At 48.3% G+C, this 21,498-nt stretch overlaps 1 protein-coding gene across 1 annotated transcript in view; it reads right to left on the bottom strand.

Moving 5' to 3' along the window:
* Positions 1 to 12,449: 12,449 nt before the first annotated feature.
* Positions 12,450 to 21,498, bottom strand: part of LOC6590781 (homeobox protein invected) — a 31,504-nt gene continuing 22,455 nt past the window's right edge. The window contains exons 2-4 of the mRNA XM_002016063.2: positions 14,488 to 14,493; positions 13,062 to 13,213; positions 12,450 to 12,932 (exon numbers count right to left, since the gene is read on the bottom strand). Coding sequence (XP_002016099.1) covers positions 12,663 to 12,932; positions 13,062 to 13,213; positions 14,488 to 14,493 — 428 coding nt within the window. The 3' untranslated portion in view covers positions 12,450 to 12,662. The remainder of the gene's footprint in view (positions 12,933 to 13,061; positions 13,214 to 14,487; positions 14,494 to 21,498) is intronic.

Genomic DNA, 21,498 nt, shown 5'->3' with positions numbered 1-21,498 from the left:
CTGAAGATATGGCAAATAAATTAAATTTATTTTCCTAAAAAAAGAATATTTCCAAGCCGAAAATTATCTGAAATAAGTAGCACAGCGTTTAGAAAAATTGGGGATAGTATTTGTTCATCTAAAAGGAATCTCCAGTGGATGGATGGCAGTATTTTATGTCCGAAATACAATCAGTCTGTTCAGACAAATCCTTCAAAATACTCTAAGAACAGTTCATTTCGACTGGTTCTAAGACAAAACCACACAGAAAATGTCCTTTAGTTCCCTGGAATTGCCATTCAACCCCCATATTATTCGGATAAATCCTTTAAGTGTATCTCATCGTCTCCAGAGCTGACACCTCCGCCAAGTGCTGCATTTTTTGCAGCCAGAACTGGTTGGAAAGCTCTCCCCGAATGCCAAAACAAATTGTTTTCCATATGCAAAGTGGGGAAAACGAGACACACACACACACAAGGGTTAATTGGTGGCACAGCCAGCGCTTCGTAAACAAATTCAACGCTGATTCTGCGAGGAGATGAGAACGCAAACGAGAACGAGGAGCTACCCCAACACTTGGAATTGGATTCGCTTACCTCACAACCTGCCACACCCCAGCTACGCCGCCCTCGCCCCTCCTGTGGCAGTGTAAAAATAAACATTGTTCGCGCAAGTTGTAAAATTTTCAAATTAAAAACGTGATCTCAGCGCGAATTGGAAAGTAAATTATTTGATTCTGCACTTTTCACAGCCAACGGCAACGGCAACCCCAGCGCCAGCGCCGGAACTGGAGCTGGGAGCGGGGAGCGGGGAGCCCCACCCCAAAACCTCCCAAACCGCCCAAAGCTGGTGCTGAAGCGAAAGTGCTGAAAGCTCAATAAAGCAAACAACACGAAAAAAAGGAAGAGAGCCGGCGCGAAAACGGGAGGGGAAAAAAGGAAAACAGGGCCAAATGCAGCCTGAACATTGGCGCAATAAAACCAGGGGGAGCCGGGAGGTGGGCTGGGGGCGGCCAGGGGGTGCGAACGCAGCAGAAAAAGGATGTATCCTGCCCGAATGTGTTGAAAATCGCGCGCCGCCGTTGGTTATCTCTCCATTCAGGAGCCAGAGCCCAAGAGTCCGAGAGACCAACAGCCAGGACGTAGGACGGAGGACCCGGTGAAACGGTTTTTATCTGTGTTCGTGCAGCGCTTCTGAGCACGAACCGAGGCAATAACTCAGACATGCCCCCAGGAGTGGGCCGGGGGGTGGGGCAGTGTGTGGCGCGGAAGCGGAAATGCGCCACAAGCAGTCCCGCTGGGTTCCACGGAGTTCTTGTGCTCAGCTTTTTGCCCCACTGTGCCATGGACGACGCCTTAATTGAGGTACAAATTGAGCTTTTGTTGCCACTGAGCTTCTTTTGCCATTTTTTGTTGTTGTTGTTTTTCTGCTCGAAAGAAGAACAATGGCCCTTTCCCCCGAAAAGGGGGTGGCGCTGGGTGGATTCGCACTGGGGCGAGATTTAACGCGGGTTTCATGCGATAAAGCCCCCCTTTTATATACATATACATATACTCTTCTCCTCTTTTGATGGCAATAAATTCGAGTGCTGCTGCTGCTGCTGGGCTGCTGGTGCGAGTGAAGCGTTTTAGTGTATGCCGGGTAATTGCAGTTTTATAGCAACTAGTTTTCGAAACGGATGCGACTTTGATGTGATTTTTATGGCACTCAGCCCCGGAGAACGCGAAGATTCCAAATCCCAGAGCCAGAGCCAGAGACAGAGACAGGCCGAAATGTAATTAGTGCGATAAAAGGGAGAAATGGGCGGAGAGAAAGCAGAGAGCAATTGAGCTGATCTACAGCGAAGGAGTGAGGGAATGCGATAAAAAATACACCCATTAGATACTTGAGCTCGAATTTCTAATTAAATCACACTCATTATTCGAATAGAACTCACGAATAATCGTACATACAAGGAACACAGAGAAATATATGCCAGATACATTGGTATTTGTCAGAGAAAGACGGCTAAGATATAATTATTTATAAAAGAAGATTAAATAAAAGTATCTACTCAAAAGTTCCCTGGGAAGTATATTACATAATTTTAAACACATTTTGTTACTGACCGCAATGAAATGACACTTAATGTACGTATCTATAAGATACATAAGCATGCGAGCAGCTAAAAAAATAATGAAAATGTGAAGACACGAATGTATTCCACAGATACTCGTGTATCTTTGTGATGAATGCTCCCTCAAAAGGCTATCTTTTGTTACCTCCGTGGCAGCATTGCTATATACATAGTTTCTGATATTCCGTCCCTAAAGCTTCATTAAAATATATCTCAAATGCATTTATCAATTAAATCCAATTTGTGCATCTCAAAGATACTTGAAGATGCAGCCTCCGACTCTGACTCTGTCTTCGTCTCAGTTTCAGTCTGCGACTTGCGGCCTAATCAAAATACATAAATTATTACACCCTTTCCAAGGCGCTAACTCAGGGAACGAGTCTCTCTCTCTCTGTGTCTCCTCCTCTCTGGCATTCTCTTAAGCTCTGTGTGTTGTGTATCTTTGGGGCTCGCTCTCTTCCGTTTCGCTGGATGTGCCATTCGAGAAGATTGCAGTCTGCGGATTGCCTGACCAAGATCATTACAAGTACAATGCTAAACGCTGTTTTACTTTGCTGCAATTTGGCGCCGCAGCACCACCAGACACAAGACCAGACCCGTCGAGGAGCCTGATGTGGATGTGGCTGTGGATGTGGCTGTGGCTGTGGATGATGATGATGAACACGATGATGATGATCAGCGAGGAGTCAACGCAGCAAACGAGCCGCAAAACTACTGTCGATGTTGCCGCCTTCCGTTGCCCCCAGCCACAGCTTCATCCTCAGCGCCCAGCCTCCGCAGCCTCGGCAGCAGCCTGCGCTGCCTGTGGCGCAGCTTCAGACTTCGTGTGTGGTCCACTGTGTCCTCCCTTTGGCCGGCGCACTGGCGCTCTTAGCCGCTCTCTTAGGCCGCAGCCGAGCCCCACAGTAGCCGACTCACGTAGCCGTGGCCCCGATGCGCCTCGATCGCCAAAGTGTCAATAATTTTAAGTGCATTGCATTTTTGCGGGATCCGCTCTTCGGATGGAGACGCTCGCTCTTCGAAGTGGAGGCTGGAGCTGGAGCTGGAGGCTGGAGCTGCTGCTGCTGACGCTGATGCTGCAGTGGCCTCTGCCTCGAATCGCATACATATTAATCACTCCTAATGGACTGCAATTGAATTTCAAGTAATCATCGAGTGCCTCGAGTCGGGGCCAGAGCTTAATAGCCGCCGCCTTGCCGTCCACTCGCTCGCTCGCTCGCTCGCCAATGGGTATACAGATACTCCTCAGATACTCAGATACTCAGATACTCGTACCGTCAGAGCCCGAGTCGGTGGCGACTTGGGTGGTCCAGATGCCGTGTCCGAGACGACTTGAGGTTCGGGTATGTAGAGAATCGTTGTTGTGGCTGTGTTGCTGCCGCATTTTGCAGCAACAGGGCCAAAGGTTTTTGCAAGCCCAAATCGCGGAAAAGCATTTTACACGCTCCACGCTGTTTCTGTTGCTGTTTGCTTTTACTGTTGCCTCTTCTCTTCTGCAGATGATGATGATGATCCTCACATCATCAGGCGACCATCCTCATCCCCATCCTCTTTGCCTGGTATTTTATTCGGAAAATCCGATTTTGATAGCCCCAACCGAAAACATTAATGACTGCAATTTTTCATAATGGGTAATTAAATGCCGGTCTGAAAATTGATTTTCGTTCCTCGCCGATCTTCCATGGAAATTCCAAATGTATCGCTGATCGCTCTCTCCCGATACCTCGATACGGTAGCCGCGATTGGGTGCATCGCTGATGAGCATCATTAGTTAAGCGTCGAATTCCAGCTAAATCGAGAGAGTCCCAGTCGGAGTCGGACTTGGAGTCGGACTTGGAGTCACCTGCAGCCGATCTTCTCTGGGGACAAACCTCAATCGATCGTCTCGGGAGTCGGACAACATGTACTGCTGCTGCTGCTCGCTGACTGTTTTTGAGAAATTGAAAAATTTGAATCGACAGCCACGGCAGCCATATAATTTCTCCCGATCCATGTATTCGCATCGATCATTGACCACACTCAGAGTGTAGTCAGAGCCCACAAAAAATGAACAACAGGCCCGAACACAATTTCGGTAAAAACTCCAGAGACATCTTGACATGGTTTCTGTTTCAGTTGCAGTTGCTGTTGCGGTTCGGTTCGGTTTCGGTTCCCCCTGGTGGCCTGCTGCCGGCCTCCTGGCTGCTCCCCTGGCTCTGGGACCGGGCTAATTGACAAGATCGTTTCTAATTAGACCACCGGGCGGGCTTTTCCGTGGCCCTCTACTGCTCTGGCACTCTGGCGCTGCACTTTGCATCTGGGCAAAGTGTCGCGTGGAGCAGAGTCGCTTTGTTGGGTAATTTACACGGGCAGGTGTCACACCAGGCCTGGCCCCGGCGGGGAAAGGAGACGCCACGGAAGAAATGGAGACGCCGCGTCGTCGAGTGTGGCCCGACTCGGGGTCTGCGTGTCCGCGTGCTGTTGGCGATAAATTATGGCTTAATTAAACCAAACAAAACCAAAAAAAGACCCAACAAAGAAATATGCATACACGGAGTGTAGTTCTCTGGCACTCGGCCATGCATAATTAAAATTCAAGTTGGTCTTTGGGTAATTATGGCCGCACATTTTTCACTCATTGGACATATTCATCAGCGGCTTATCCGGATGAGGATCGGGCCCGGGATCGGGATCGCAGTGAGCCAAGCCCTGCACTTAGCCCCACGATGGGACAGCATCGTAGCATATCATCGGACAGCATTCTGTCACCGAAGTCAATCAATGAGGCAATGATTCAATGAGTCAATGCAAGTGGACAACCGACCCAACCATTCATCAAGCGCCGTTCGGTGATTAATCTCCACTGGAGGCGAGGAAAAGTGTTGAGAAGGTCCCGGGATGGATGGACGGATGGATGGATGGATGTCTAGTTGAAATTGATCTGCGGACACTGATCTTTCTGAGTCATGCAATTATTGTATGTCTCTGTCTTATCGCTGCTGAGAGGGGTAGAAAATAGCTGACAATAATCTGGGCTTCAACTGCTCTCTGATGAGAGTTTTGTACAGTGACAAATGTGCGACAACAAATCACTTTCAGTGATAGGGATCACTCGATGCAAGATCAATTAGCATGAGGGATGTTTTGAATGTAGGAAAAGAGTAATTCCATTAAAGATCTAGAGAGGATTTACCAAGATTGAGCCACGGATTGGCTACCATCTGATCAGTGGATCACCCACTTGGAGCGAGTCCTTTTCCACACCACTTGATCGCACATTCGATGTGCATGCAAAATGGTAATCCCCACACAAGATCAAGGTGGTCGGTCCCCCCAACGATCTGTCATCTGCATACGAAACGAGGGGAGAGGGCAGGAGAAACCCTTGAGTCTGGCGGCAACAGGTTCGCTCTAGATTTCGGGGCAACTTGCCGTGTGGTCCACACACAATTGAGCCATCAGCAGTCAGTGACCAAAACACTGACGAAAACCGAAAAAATGGGAAACCGAAACCAATATCAACACCACCAAGCTGCCTTTTGTGCCAACTGCCAACTTTTATTAACCGAAGAAGAACCAGCGAAGAGAGCGAAGATACAAAGGGAGTAGAGTGGAGTGGCCCACGCTATGGCACTCAAGTGCCAAATCATGACATGGCATAAGGCAGTTACAGATACAGATTCGGATCGAGATTCAGATACATATACAGATTCAAGCCATCCCAGATTGATCCTGCCAGTGCCAGTGCCAGTGCAAGACCCTCCTCGATGAAGCGCCTCCAAAGTACCAGGAATCAAGCACTCAACGGCTTAAGTGTGCGCCATACAAATATCGGGTCCCTTCAGCCAGCAGCCTCTGCCTCTCCAGCCATGAGGCATAAAAAAAGGTCGCACGATCATCAGGGCTGAGGTGGATCCAGAGGATCCGTCGGAGCCAGCTGCAGCCTCTTAATTTGACACAAAACAAGATCAAATGTCACTCATCATAACTGCAAGGCGATCGGGAGAGGAGCACGTATGCATATGAGCATAATACTAATGAGCAACATCGATCTCCCCCGGCCACTGTCTCGGTTTTGGGGTACGGTTTCGGTCTCGGTTTCGGCCTCGGCCTCGGCCTCGTCCTCTCCTGCCTCTCTGATCATCGTCTTTTAATATGCAGGCGCGCATGCTCCGTCTCCGACTCCGACTCCTACTCCGACTCTGACCGACTTAAGATTGCCAAGTGGCAACCACAAGAGCGACAACAGCATTGTTGTAGCAACTTGTGCAACTGTCACAGGCCGGTGGGTCTTTGTGCTGCAGGAGCCCAACGAACTCTGGGGTCCCTGAACCGCTTCCCGTTTGGCCTGGGCCTGTTCTTGGTTATTGGTTCTGGGTCTGGGTCTGGGTCTGGTCTAATGCGCACGCCCCATGCATAATGAACGGAGGGCTTCCCACTCTACCCATCGGAAAGGTAAACCTTCATAATTTTCGGTGACATTTCCTCCTTGTGGCCACTTTCAACAACTGCAACGTGGATTTATGACTTTTAATTTGTATGTCCGACTCGACACTCGATTAATTGGACCTCCCCGGAGCCCATGGCTACTGTGCATATCATTTAGGTTAGGTCTTTGTAGGTCTTTGAGTTAGGGTTCATCGGGTATGGGGATGTTTCTGAGCGGCTCATTTAGGATGTCATTTGATGGTTGGAAATGGAATTCGGAAGAGACTTTCACTTCGGTTGATTACCAGTAATGGTGCTACCCTTTCACAGAGTATTCTAATGTACCAAAGATGTTGTAAAACAAACTGAAAGAATCCTATTCGACTCAATTCTTAGTTCCTATTCTATGAAAACTCAAAGTGATGTTTAGATAACTTGCCGAATTATAATCCCATAAGCGTTTCATTTCATTTGAAATCTCATTGAATAGTTTTGAAAAACAGACTGCACAAGAGAGACTTTCTCTGATCGATTTGAATCTCCTGTCACACCTGCCCGTCACCCCTTTCCCAGTCCCTTGGTAGGTACTCGTATTAGCCATAATTGTATGCAGTGGACGTGTTGTCTGGACTGCATGGGGAGTGTACCATTAAATGGTTGATAGGTATGGGACTATTGCTTCTAGGAATGTGCGACCTTGCCACTGTTTGTGGCTCGTTGTTTGCAATTTGTTGATTCCCCCGGGTTGCGGTTCCTTCGCTGTGTTGTTCATATTTTATGCAAGTAATGTTTTGATTTGTTTCGTTGACTCTTTTCAGGTGGAGGCACAGGCACACACCCACGCAAGTCCCAGTCCCATTCCCAGACGCGATCAATTTCTGTTTTGACAGTTCTGGCTGTCAGGGGAGTTGAAGTGTGTCTAATTGATGTTCCACTGCCACTCTGCCTATCTGCCTATCTGCCACACTGCCACTGGTGGCGGTGGATGTGGAGGGCAGGTCACAGATGTTTAACCATGTAAACAGTTGCAGGAGTTTAATTTTAATCGAAAACCCAATATCAAAGGAGATAAAGGACGGGCAGGAGGGACTCGGGCCGGCACTCGAGGAGTGACATCTGCTGGTTGTCCTGGTGACAGTTTTATAACACTTTAAACATTATTCGGGCTTTGGGTTACGTGTTTATTGCCCTGCCCAATCCTCATCCCCCGTCGCACGGACGTGCGTGTCCAATCGCGTTAAGCGTCCGGCGACAGAGAAAAGGGTTGCCCGGACGGAGTGTCCTGCGATTTGGGTTGGGTCTCTCTGGAACTCTGGAACTCTAGAGCTCTGCTCACTGATACAATTAAGAGTGCGCTGCAAATGTGCCGTGAAAATGCAATCCCAGGGTTGGGCCACATCGTTAGATTTTACGATGCGGCTTTGGAACATCCCGTCTCCAAGCTCCCCCAAACCCCCACTCCCGCATTCCCATCGCCAGCTCCGATTGCCTTTTCCTAATTGAATTGAAGCGGAAGAAGCCAAAGAGACAGAAACTAACCTCCAGTGAGTCATAATCTGTGGAAGGTATACTCCTACTCCTCCTATACGTATCCCCAGGCTGCTCCACACTTTTGGCAGGTTCATAAACAGCTCCCGATTCCCGGCTTACCTTACCGACCCATGGCCCATGGAAATGGCTTGTTTTGCATGTTATCAAGATACTTCCGCCCCGAATGGCACCGACTGACTACCCCTCCCGGCTGGCTAAGCATGGAATGGAAATGGAAATGTAATGAAATTTCCACATTTTCATATGTCAACGGCAGCTATGAAGTATTTTCATTGCATAATTAACCCAGCCCACCCAGCAGTCTGTCTCCTTCTTGCTCTAAGCCCCCATTTCCAGCAGGTGGGAAAGGTACTTCCTTATGGTTTGGTTTTCGTTTCATTAAGGGGCGGTCTTTGGGGTGGTGTAAACGTGTTGCTACTGCCTGTAGAAGCTCGAACTATTAGGAAAACTTGGCCAAAACTCAGTCGACTTGAATTCTCAGACCAATCCGGTTGACATACCCTTTCATTTTACTCATGTTTCATTCCCTCCCACTTTAATCTGTCTGGACCACTTCTTAGTCCTCCCTAAAGTTCTCCATCTTATGGTGGCTATAAAGATTCGTCTCTTGTTTCACACTAGATCAATCCCCTCATCGCCAGCCGAGTACAGCTCAATAATCCACACAGCGATGATCCTCATTTGCTCTATCAAGGATTGCGCTGAAAATATCGCTGATTTAGACTGCATCTCCCACACAGCCATTAATATACCCTGACAGAAGGTATTCTTCTGTGACGATCCCAGTAGCCTTCCGGGCAATCCTGCTTTCGAAAGGGCTGCAATATTGTTGACGTTTATTCTCATCGGACTACTCTATCAAATGGGGCTCTGCAAGCGTATCCAATGCCTCGGTCTCGAAAAGGTGCTCTGGAGCTCTCCTTCTTTTCCTTCTGGCTGTTTGGTGATTTCGTCTGCGCGCAGGCGTAATGAGGCAGAGGCAACATCAACGCAGCAATGTCAAATACGCAGATCTTGGCAGCAGATTGGTGCTACGTGGGTGGTCTCTCTCCGAGACTCTGGATCTCTCTCGTCAGACAGGCCACACCCACATATGCATGGGCCCCATCAATGGGATCAATGAAACCGAGTGGCGAAGAGGAGCCAGAGATCGGAGTAGATGCAGGAGCAGCAGCTGAAAGATTTTCATGCACCAGCCCCGAAAAACTCATTAAGCCGCTGGGAATTAGACGCGCGGCCAGTGGGGGAATGCTCGTAAATCTTGTGCTAGTTTTTGGCCAAAGGGGTGCCGCCGCCGCCGCCGCCGCCGCCGCCGCCGCCGCCGCCGCCGCCGCCCCACAGACACTTACACTCGCACTTAGCCTGCCTCCTACCCCAAATGGAATGGGGATGGGGCCGGGTGTGCGGCGGAGACTGAGCGCATTTCGTTGTAAGTTTGTGTTTCATTAATAATCCGAGACCGAAACGGAAAGCTGGCTGGCTGGACGGTTGGATAGCTGGCTGGTTGGATGGCTGACTGGCTGACTGGTTGGCTGGTTGGCGGACTCTCTTCATAAATCTTGTGTCGCATAATTACAGTTAAAATTTATAAGCTTATCTCCTTAGCCGCAAATTTATTAGCGAACGAGCAGGCAGAGTCCAGCAACCAGCCACGTCCAACGCTGAACGTTCGTCAAGTCGAATAATGTCGTTTGCCTGCCGTCTACACTGTACAAAAACTCACGTACAAACTGAGAGCTGAAGTAAGAGAGATTCCTCAAGATTTTCTGTATTTTTAACCACCGTTTGGTATATGTTTTAGAAGAAATATACATAGATAGATGAATTGACTGAAATCTAGTTTAGATATGTGATTGGTAATCATAAAGGACAAAGAAGACTTTGCTCAGGAACGTTCTTTCCAACTTCAGAGGATTTCTCTCAGTGTACTGCCTGTCGTGGGTTAGAGGTGCCAGTTCCAGTTCCCGTTCCCTTCTGGTGTTCTTGTTCCCGTTCCCGATCCATACCCGTACCCGGTTCGGCTCCGTTCGGTTCGCTCATTAAACGGTCTCCAAGTATCGGCTAAAAAATGTGTATTTAAAACGGCGTGAAAAACAATTTGTTGCCAATTTTATGACGCCTCGCCACTCAGCTGACCTTCTACCCCCTCTCACTCCACACTCCTCTGTCCGCTCCGCTCCGCTCCGCTCAGCTCGTGCTCCTGCTCCTCGGTCTGCTGATGCTGGAGCTGGTGCTGGTGCAAAACAAATTCATTTGAAGTCTGTGGTCTTTGGGTACTAAGTGTCAACCCCATAGATTTATGCGTATTGTCTTTTTTTCGGGTTACTTGCTCTCTCTCTCGCATTCCGGGAACCCTGACTGGGGGCCTGGAGGCCGACGCTGGCTCGGACTCAGACGCGAACTCGGATTCGGACGCGGACTCGAACTCGAACTCCAACTCGGAGTCTGGCCAAGGCTGCGACCTGCCAGACATTAATCATTTGGCGGAGGGATTCGGGACAGGGACAGGCTACAGCTCCAACAGCGGCAGCATTCGAGGCGTTGTAATGTGTGTCCCTGGAGGGGGGCTGGGCGGTAAGGGTTAAGGAGGCAGCGGGATTAATGTACGCGGGCAAGGTATTTGAATGGGCCTTTTTATGGTCACATTTATTGAATTTATAACGTAATATACTCGCACCCCAGACCCATGACTCATGGAGATCCTGTTCCAGTCCATTCGTAGGACTGCCCTCTAAAGAACCAAAGTCAGGGTGTCCCTTCTACATTCCAGTTCCAAAGTGTCGCTGAGCCGTAAAAAAATTATGCTTAAACAAAATACTCTCCACTATAAATTCAACAAAATATTACTAAACTTAAATTGACTTTTTATGAAGTTATATCGCTGTCGCGCCGATTCCGACGCGTGCCATAAAAAATCACTTAAGAAACGCAAAAACTCCCACGCACACCCAGCACACACATACACACATGCAGGCCCAGCACACGCACACGTATACGCACAGAGCCGAACACGAATGGACATGCAAATAAAGTGCAATACGTTAATACTTACGTTATTGCTCCCACGGTGTACTCAAACAAGGTGAGGGATTTAAAGAGTGTGCTCTCACAGCTGCCTAAAATGTTTGCTCTCTCAATTGTCTTGCAGCGAGACACGAGAAGAAAACGAGTGGCAGGTGGGAGCGCCTTACCCCATTTACTAAATATACCTTGATTACGCTTACCTTGGATCCGTTCTCTCTCTCTCTCTCTGCTGATCTCTTTGTTCCCCTGCTCAATGCACAAACAAATGTCGCCAACAAAGAAACCCAAAACCAAACTGTAAATCATTCACGGCGAATTAAGACGTTTTTTTTTGCGCAGGCCGAGGTGATAGCGAATTTGTTTTTGCTTTTAACGGTGCTGCCTTCGCCGTTAAACTCTCAAACCCGTCAAGGGGGGTACGGGACACTCTCAATGCGTTCGATTTGCCATAATATGCGACAAGTTTAAATATTCAATAAAGCAACAACTATAACTGTTACACATAAAGTTTATTGCCCGGAATAACAGATTAAAACAAGACAGACGCGAATTTTTGTGAGGCAGAAGATTTTAATACTCTTTTTGATCAATCGTTAAGTTCTGAACAGCTCTCCGAGTAGCAACGAGCTTTCAGAGAGTAAGAATAAAGTAAGTGGAACATCTTCCTCTCTGCGCTCTAGCACGCATGTGATTGCGATCCACTCTCCCACTCTTTGTCTCTGCCCGCTCTCTCTTTGCCACCCACCCGCTGGCAAAAAACCCATCGTCGCAGTGACAGACACATTTAACACCTACGCGATGTTGACGCTGCACTTTAAGCAAAGCTCTGCCGCCGCAGCCGAAGCCGAAGCCGTCGCGTTGACGCCGCTTTTGCCGTCAAGTTGTCAATTTGTGCCGTTGGCAACACTCACACACAAGCAGCCAGAGAGTGGAAGGGAGGGGAGACCCATGTGTGTGTGTGTGTGTATGCAAATTTAATGGCTAAATTAGAGGAAGGAGAGAAACGAGAAAAAAAAGAGAATTTAATAATACTCGTGGTATAATGCTAGGCATCGGTCGGAGTCGTTTATTAACCACGATTATGCTCAAAGATAGCGCTTTGAAATCCAATTTGCATAATGAATTTCATTCGAATCTAAGCCCAAGCCCCGCAATTGTGGCCAATCTCTTGATCTGCGCCAATCCAATCCAATCCAATACGATCCAAACTTGGATTGTTAATTGAGTAATTAATGATGACTCCGACGCCTGCGGCCAACCTCTGGACGGGTGGACCACCCACCTGGCCTCGATTGGTTGTGGGCCATAAAGAGATATGAAAATTAAACACGAATTATGCAAAAATTCCCCCATAATGACAACGACCACGAGATCCGTATAATTTAAATGTTTATTAAATTATTTAGTTGTGAATTTATGAATCTATTTGATATTATACAAAACACGCACGCAACAGAGGGTCCCCGACTCCGACCCCACCGCTCTGCGCGGCACTGCGGGACTAGAATATTGTACAACTTAGGGCACTAGACTTACGGACTACTCTATAAATACTAATCGTAGATATTGCCGCCGAAGGGTCCCCTTACGAGGGCTCCTTGCAGGCGGAGGCGGCTGCCGCCTCCTGCAGTTCCTGCAGCTCCTCCTCCTCGCGGGTCAGAGGCACCGTCGAGTGGTTGTACAGGCCCTGGGCCATCAGCTGCAGGGCCAGGGGGTTCTTGGTGCCGCTCGATTTTTTCAGCTTGGCCCGCTTGTTCTGGAACCAGATCTTGATCTGGGCCTCGTTCAGGCCCAGCTCTCCGCTCAGCTGTTGGCGACGCTTTTCCGTTAGGTAGCGGTTCTCATTGAACTCGTGCTGTGGAGGATACAGAGAGAGCGAAGCAGAGAATGTGGGTCAAGGTCAGTATTTGCTCCGATATATAATCGATTATCAGACTCAGAGAAGATAACTTTCTCGATAATTTAACGATAGGAATCCACTTACCTTCAGTCTCGCTAACTGCGGTCCACTGAAGGCCGTCCGAGGACGCTTGTCCTCCGGCACGTTGCCAGCGTCCGTATCGCCCTTGTCGCTGCTCCCGCTGCCACCCGCGGCACTGGTCGTCGTTGGCTTCTTGGGTTTGCGGGCTCGCGGACCTGCGATAGAGACAGGGAGAGAGAGATGGATGGTGTGTGTGAGATGAGATGAGGTGGGTCATAAAAATTCCAGGGAGCGCTTAATGGCATCAACATGACTGGACCTGGACCTGGACCTGGATCTGCCCTGCCGACTCATCGGGCACACATAAATCCTGCGCCTCATATATGCAGCGATGTTCAGCAATTAATTCAAATTTAAATGCGTCCAGACAACCCCAGAGGAACAACCTACCCCCAACTCCAACTCCAACTCCAGCCGCCAAAGCCCCTCCCCTTCATGTCGGACCAGCTAAAACAATTAAAGTTTTTGGGAAATTTGCTCGCGTCATTTTCAAAAAGTAATCAACGCAATGACTTTTGACTGTGGCTAATTTCACCACCCCGTTGTCTGGAGCCACAGCCACCCCCACGGCGAGGGTGGAGCGTGGGCGTGGGAGTGGGCATCATCCCGACTTGAGTTGTCTTGGATTTAATTAACAGCGCTCGAGGCAGACAGCCGCAGAGAATCGGGAGAGTCGGGGCCCCAGCCTGCCACTTGATGTGGGTTTGGATAACGAAAACCTCTTCAGAGCAAATAAAATTCTATCCAAAATGCAAAAGTGCTTCCACTATGGGGCGCTGGGGCTGGGTCTCAAAAGTTACGCTCGTTTCGGAAATAGTTTGAAAACTGACACTTAAATGGAAACGGAAAAGCGGAAGATGAAGCAATTATGAGGTTTTACTAATGGGAATATTTCGGTCAGAGCCGGAGCTTCAAGTGACCGCAAGATGTTCTCTGGGGTATTTGGGAAGCAAATTCGGACGGAAATATGTCGAAAGTATTTTGTAATTTAAGAGCTCCATCTATCATAAGGCCTTTGGGAATGTTTGTGGCAGGAGGCTCAAGAAACTCATGAGGACACGTTCAAATGTTGTTGTTTGCTCCATCGAAGATTATTGTAAAGAAGTCAATTCTGAATAGATTAAGAATCAAATGCTTCAAATCATCCTTTAACTTAATAAATCTGTATCCAATAAGGCTTCATACTCTAAAAAATCAAAGAGGCATATTATCCTATTCAACTTTATTTTCTCTTCCAAAACATATTTCCAACCCATCTACTTCTTCGATTTATTGTCCTACTTTTGGATTCCCATCGATGAGAATCCCTCCCTCTGCCCTACTCCACTCTGAACTATCAGACTTTGACCTCCATCATATTGATCCATTCGCGCTTCCCGTTGACTGACTTCCAGTCCAAAGTGTTCTCGTCCTTTCTTCCTTTACTTACTTCGACCTGCAACGATATAAAAGGAAAAGATTAAGAGTGTTAGAAATCAAGTAGAATTTTTTGGGTAAACAATTTAAAATTTAATTTACTTTTAACGTGAATCAATAAAATATCGGAAATTGATTAAATTCCACGACGTCAGCGAACATAAACTTCAACTTTTTTGCCGGCGAAACGTGCAGAAATTCCCTCCATGCCATCCTATCTGGGGGACCGGCAGGCAACAACCTTCAAAACAAATGTAGCGGCACTAATGGCAACGCAACCAAGCCAAGCCAAGCCAAGCCAGGCCAGGCCAAGTCATGCCCTAAGTTAAATCGTTGGAAAAATTGAACAAATCAATTTTGTCAACGAAATGCCAAGGCGGCCGAAGGGCGCGAAATTAAACCGGAATACGGCACAAAAAAAATGCACAGAAATACGGGGGGAAATAAGGAGAAAAGTTCGAGCGGGGGCGTGGCCATTAGGAGGTGTTATCACGGTTTTAAATTTCACACGCAGCCGACAGCAAATACCTTCTCCGGAGACGGACGGATACACAGACCTTGAACCTGTCAGACACCCGGGAGACGATGGCGATGGTGACTGCCGTGTCATGGTGACCCCGACTACCACCCCCAGTGGAACGCGGGCTGTAAGAGCACGTTGGCAAGCAGAGATAAGCTTCGGGCTGCATGCCACAGCGTCGCAAGGACATGGCCAAGGGGTTGGCTGTTCGCCTCCCCCGCAACAAAATGCAACAATTGCCAGCAGCGTCAAATCTTTTCTCTGTTGCCCAGCTTTTCCTCTGTTCTGTTGTGTTGTTGTGGAAATTGTGATTTATAGCGTGTTAAATTTTTCATTGCTTTGACACAATAAAAGTTTCAACGTGGTATTTGCCAGAGGGTTGGCCCAGGGCCCAAATTGGCTTTAATATAAATTATATGAACTCAATCAATGATGGTGTTCTTGTAGTAGCTTTGGGGCTTGGGAAAGTGCGCATTTAAGGGGATATCTATGGGATCGATTATAATGAACAGTGGCTGAGTAATTACTGGTAATTATTTTGCTCTGATGAGGGCTACAGGTCTATTTTCTTGGCAAGAATATTTCCGATAAAGTCTAAAGGTTTTCTCTGCGCTTGTCAAACTTGTTACCATAGGCTGCTCCCAATATCTCAGTGCCCTTCCTTTAAACGTCTGCAGCCGGGCGCATCCGAGCAAAAAGAAGTGGCCAGAATTGGCCTTGTTTTATGCTAAAACCTGGCTCAAATGTTGCCGCACCAAAAACAGACGGAACGCTCCCGACCCGGCCCCGTCTTCGCACATTCACATAAATTCTTTTCATTTGCCAGAAGCTCATCAAAAAAAAAAGGAGGCAAAACAACAACTACGAACAGACAGCAGACAGCAGGCGAAACAAAAACGGGAAGATGTCTTCATCAGCAGCAGCCCCAATGACCCAACTTGGCAACGGCCAGTCTTGGCCGGGCCAGAAGCAAAAAGAGAGCCACTGCCGCTGCCTGCCACTGCCTGCCGCTGCCTGCCACTGGGGCATATGTTTTAAGTAAACGCATTTGTTTTATTTATGCTTAACATGAGTTGCAAATGCCAAAAGCAGGCATCCCGTTGCTCGGCCAGCAAATGAATGAACCCGCGAATGTGAGGGCGCAATTAAGGATCGATCGATGCTCCCTGCTCCCTGGCTTTCCTGGCTCTCCGTGCAGGAGCATAGTCCAGAGGGAAGGGAGTCCCCCAAACGACACTCGTAACTCACGCTCTGAGCGCAGAGAACTCTCTGGAACTCTCAGATCGCAGCAAAACCGAAATTGACTTATAAAGATCTCAAACTAACGGGCCACACACAGTCCCGACCAGACCGCGTCACAGGGGAGCCACAGACCAGACCAGACGAGACCAGGCCCACAGTCAGAGACAGAGACGGAGCCAGAAACGGAGACCGAAACAGATACAGATACAGATACAGATACTCGTACAGCTACAGCTAAAGATACAGAGATGTGGAGATGGAGCCGGTCTGTCCTCTGAGCCCCGGTCCCCCTCTGTCCCCTGTCTAGGCAGAACCAGTCACATGAGCTGGAGCCGGAGCTGGAGCCGAGCTTCGTTGTAAGCGATCTGTTTGGAGACACAACATTTGGCTCTCCGATTAGATCTTGGCTGGGGCACTCTCCTATCTGTATCTGTATCTGTATCTAATGATCGCACATTCGAGTCAAGATCATTAATAAGCCATAAAAGACAACACGTTGTCGGGGCAATATTTACATGTGAAAAAGTGAAAGCTCTCTCTCCAGCCTCCGCCCTGCGCGATCGATGATGGATCAGGGCCTGTCCCCCAAAACTGGTCATCAGATTAGGGCGATTCTCGGCGGGTAACCTCGCGGATGGATGGCTGGATGGGGAGCTGGAGGGGAGGGGCAAATTAAAGCTGCGGTTAGCGTCAATCGCTGGCTGATGAATATTGACATGACGACGCGTTGCTCATCGATTTGATTGCACGTTTAATTGAAATGATTGACACGGAGACAGTGCGACAGTGCGACACTCGACTGCGATGGATGGATGGATGACAAACGATGCCGATGCCGGTGCCGATGTCGATGTCGATGCCGATGCCTGGCAACTCTGTCAGCGTTTTGTCTATCGCTCAATCGCTGCGGACTGGTGCTCAAAAATAGCCATTTAAGCGCTTAGCCAAACGCCAAAGGCAAACATGACAGCATTCCATCGCATAATTTGCTCTCCTGCATGAAAATATTTAAACATACGAGTACAATATTTCTTAATTGCTCTATCAAGTGCACGGTGCCTGGTTGTTGTCGACTATTACGCGTACTAACTGATTTGCATAGCCCTTGCCAGCTTTGCATATGAAATTGGCTTTGGCAAACGTGTCCTCTCTCGCGTGTTCTTTCATCCCAAGGCGCTTCATTGAATATGCCACAGGGAGTCGCGGAGGTGTCAGAAGACACAGAAAAAACAGAATTGAAGTCGGCAAATGAAAGTAAACGAAAGATACAATATGGTAGAGTCACAGCGAGAATATCTTTTAAGCGCACCTCACACCTCAAATGCCTGCCCCTGCGCCTGCGCCACCCCTGCATCAGTTCAGATATCGGTTACAGATATAACATTGATTGGGTCCATGGATCCGGCCAACTGGTTTGACAAATGGCAAACCGCATTTTCCGCTGATATTAGCAAACAATTTCATTAAGAAACTGAAATCAATACAGATACAGGGGAGGCATCATCAGGTGGCAGCCACTGCCTCGCCTCGGAGTCGACTCAACGACTCAACGACTCAACGACACTGATACGGCTAGCCAGAGTATCTGTATCTGTAGCTGTATCTAAAGCTGTGTATCTCGGGCTCCGAGCCTGCCTTAATAGACTCGTTGCTTTGGCTTTGGCTTTTGTGCAATTGAGGTGTGAACGCTTTACGCTTCTATGGATATTTCGACTAAATTAATGCACTTTTAGGGCCTCTCAATTAACGCAATCTGCCGCTCTAGATTCAGCCTACAGCCCCTGCCGATCGACTGACGGACTGACTGACTGAATGACTGACTGACTTTCACCCTAATGAACACATCAGGAACTTTGATCTCCGGGGACCACCCGCGAGCCGTTTCTCGGGGCCAGGCCATAAAAATGAAATTAAAACAAAAGAACGCTGCGATCTCTGAGGCGATCAACCGACCAATCAAGCGACTAATGAATATTTAGATTACCCTACTACTACCACAGAAAAGCCACCGAAAACCCGAAAAGCCGAAAAAATAAAACAAAATAAAATAAAATACCAAGTGAAGCCGATCGATGCTCCGATCGATGCTCAGCGGCGGCTCAAAATAATTTGTAGATCAATAAATGTTCGCTTTATGGCTCTATTAGTGGCGATAGCTCACGGGCTGGGATGATCGTCGTGTGTGGCAATGGGGCATGGGCCATGGGGCAGGGTTGCCACCACATCAGCAAAACAAATATGCGAATAAGTGTGTTCACACCGACATTAACATCAATCTTCCGCGGATCAAAGAGATGCAAAGCACTCGAGACCCCGAGAGACCACACCAAAAGATCCTCATCATCATCCCGAGAGCGCCGACCGATCACGCAGTCAAGCGCATACAATGATGATGATTATAATCATCATCTTGGGGGCACCGTTGCAGAAGATCCCAGTCAAAGTCTGGGTCTGGGTCTGGGTCTGGGAGTCCGATCCGTGCCGATCCCCGAGTGTGGGTCAAGTTTGTGGCGCTCTCTCAATGCGCTACAGAAGGAGACCTTTCTCAAGTGTCCGAAGGTCTGAGGGTGTGCGGGTCTGGGCTTGTGGTGGATTTGAGGTGGTTTCCCTCCTTCGACAGCCTGCTATGCCCTGCCATTCCTGCTGTAGCGTATCTGGCATGTTAAATCTTGAAATGTCTTAATAAAACAATTAATAGCACAGCTCGGCTCATAAGATTTGTTTCTTCTTCTTCTTCTCATATTTTCTTGCGCCAATGTTTTGGGGCACACACACAAGCTCCAGCACAGGAGCGCATTCGGTTGGATCAGGGGCGGAATGCAGGGATTTTGCACATATGAAATTGATATGAAACTTTTGAGGATACCCAAGATTTTATAGGAATCTATATAGGAACTCCTCAGGGAATTGGTTAGACTTTATAAACCAGACCATGGAATTGCTTAGAACTTAGAATAGCTCTAGTACTGTCCGAATCTGATGCAGATCCGCTCCTGTTTTCATTCTTTTTATGGCCGGTCTCAGTCGCAGTGCCAGTCGAGAGCTCAGGCCCGGGCCGATCGTTCGCTCAGTTCGTTCGTATGTCGTGTACGTACTATAAAGTAATTGAAAAGCACAACAGATTGTTTTAAATATCAGCAGGGCGAGCCGCCCAGGTTGACCACCTGTGCGGTGTTCGGCAGTGGATTTATGGCCCCGGCCCCGGCCCCGACTGTGGCTCCGTCTCTGGCTTTGGTTGCACTCCGAGCCCCATTCTTTGGCTGCAGCTGATCTCGGGCTTGGACTTGGGCAACTTCATCAACAACATCATCGTAATCATTATCATCCAGAGCAACGGTTTGACGATCATCAGCATAATAATCATGATCATCGTCTGCCCTGGCACAGCACTCTCTGGCTCTCTGCCTCTCTGGCTCTCTGCCCTCTGCTCTTATGCTAATTTCGAAGACGGCGACGTCCACGCTGGGGATTCTGCCATGTGGACCACACACGTCGACCGATTCGCATCGTCTCTCCGAGCGCCCTCTCCCCCTCCACTGCTTTTATTAACAAACAAACGAAGAAAAAAATAAGAGTATTCGCCACTGGGTTTTTTGGCTTTGATAAATTATCGATAAAACGATGCGATCACTTTTAATTTGGCTTACTTTACCTACCGCATTCCAACGACTCCGATACGGTATCGGTTTCGGTTTCGGTCTCGGTTCGGGTCAAATGGGGAGCAGAGCTGAGGCCGAGGAATTCTGAACTCGACTCGACTTGGTTGCAGAAGAAACGATGCTGCTGCTGCTGGGGTTCTTAATTAAGTTATCAAAGTCTTTATGACGTCAGCAGGTTGCCGCACACGGGGGGGAAAAACAGGGGACAGCAGCAGCTGGCGCCACCGGACGCCGCATAGAAGATCGGTATTAAACGAGAATGGGGCCGGGCCCAGGCCCAGGCCCTGCCTCTTGTGGCATCCAAGCAATGCCCGGCCGATTGGGGTAGAGTCGGAAATACTAAAGCAACGAAGTGGGGCATACCCTAAGAGTCTAAGATCTTCAGAGTTCTCCTACTACCCATTGAAGTCTCAATTTCCCTCAATCAAACGGACTCGAACAGAGACGATACCCCTCTGGGGTAGGGCATCAGTCGACTATCGACTGCCTCTCGACTGCCCGTCTCCACGGCATCCCAATGTCAACTTTGTTTTGCTCTTCTCGAGATTCACATCCAGCTTCACTTTTAGCTCCAGTTTCATCTTCAGCCTCCTGGAAGATGCGGATGTGAGGCTCCTCTTGCGTGTGTTTTTGTTAAAATTCTCACGCTTCAGTCTGGCGACTTTTAATTACTGTTATCCTCTCTCCCTCTCCCTCTCTCTCTCTCTCTCTGGTCGATTGATTCCGCTTGTTTGTTGTTGATCAGCGGCTTTAATTAAGTAATTATGGTAGAAGGAGGAGGATGCCCAAGACGGTGACAGGGCAGAGGCTGAGAGTGTTGGAAAGCAGAACAAATTTCAATTCAATTCAATTTCTGGGTAATCTCTGCTTCAGTTTTGCAACTGTCATCGGAGCTGCACTTGGCCCCCCCACACTCATCCACCCTTTCCGAGGTCCTGTCTGGCTGCAGTTTCCATCCTGTCTTCCATCCATCCTTCCTCTACACCATCGCTGGTAAGAGGGAAACTGTCATTTGTCTGCTTTTAACAGACACGCCGACATGAAGGATTTAATTAAATTCAACTCGAGCTGACAGCTTCCCCTTCCTTCCCCTCCTTCCCTGCCTTCCATTCGATATACACGAAGCGCTTTTGATAGTCACCCAGGGGCGTGGGCGGTGCCAGTGGGGGGGTGGGTGGATATCCGTATCTGTTTCGGAGAGTGGGAGTTCGTTTGTCTGCAATGGATTCTCAATTCTCAATTTTCGATTCGATTTGTTGACTCCGCGATGGACTCCCTTTGGCGTTTGTCTCTTTTGTTGTTTGCTTTTGCCAGAAATTTTCAAATGAATTCGATTTCGAGTGCATGAGTGTGTGAATGATGGAATGGAAGTGGAAGTGGAAGATTGCTGAAACATTTCCTATATCAATTGTTAGGAAAAGATTGAAAATTAAACGTAAAGGGTTCATGAATCATTAGAGCGGCCCTTCCAGGTGAACATTTAACGCAAATTGGCAACGATTCTGGAATTACGCATACGCCTCGTTGAACAGCATTTAATAACTCACTTTTCTCGGGGGCCCGGTCTGAATTTCTTTCAGCCTCAATTAGCCATGAAATGAAA

The sequence above is a fragment of the Drosophila persimilis genome, unplaced genomic scaffold (genome assembly GCF_003286085.1).
Source record: "Drosophila persimilis strain 14011-0111.01,24,50 unplaced genomic scaffold, DperRS2 tig00000002-arrow-pilon, whole genome shotgun sequence".
In the NCBI taxonomy this organism is placed as follows: domain Eukaryota; kingdom Metazoa; phylum Arthropoda; class Insecta; order Diptera; family Drosophilidae; genus Drosophila; species Drosophila persimilis.
Note: the sequence above shows the minus strand (reverse complement) of the source record. Positions and strands in the feature narration are given on the sequence as shown.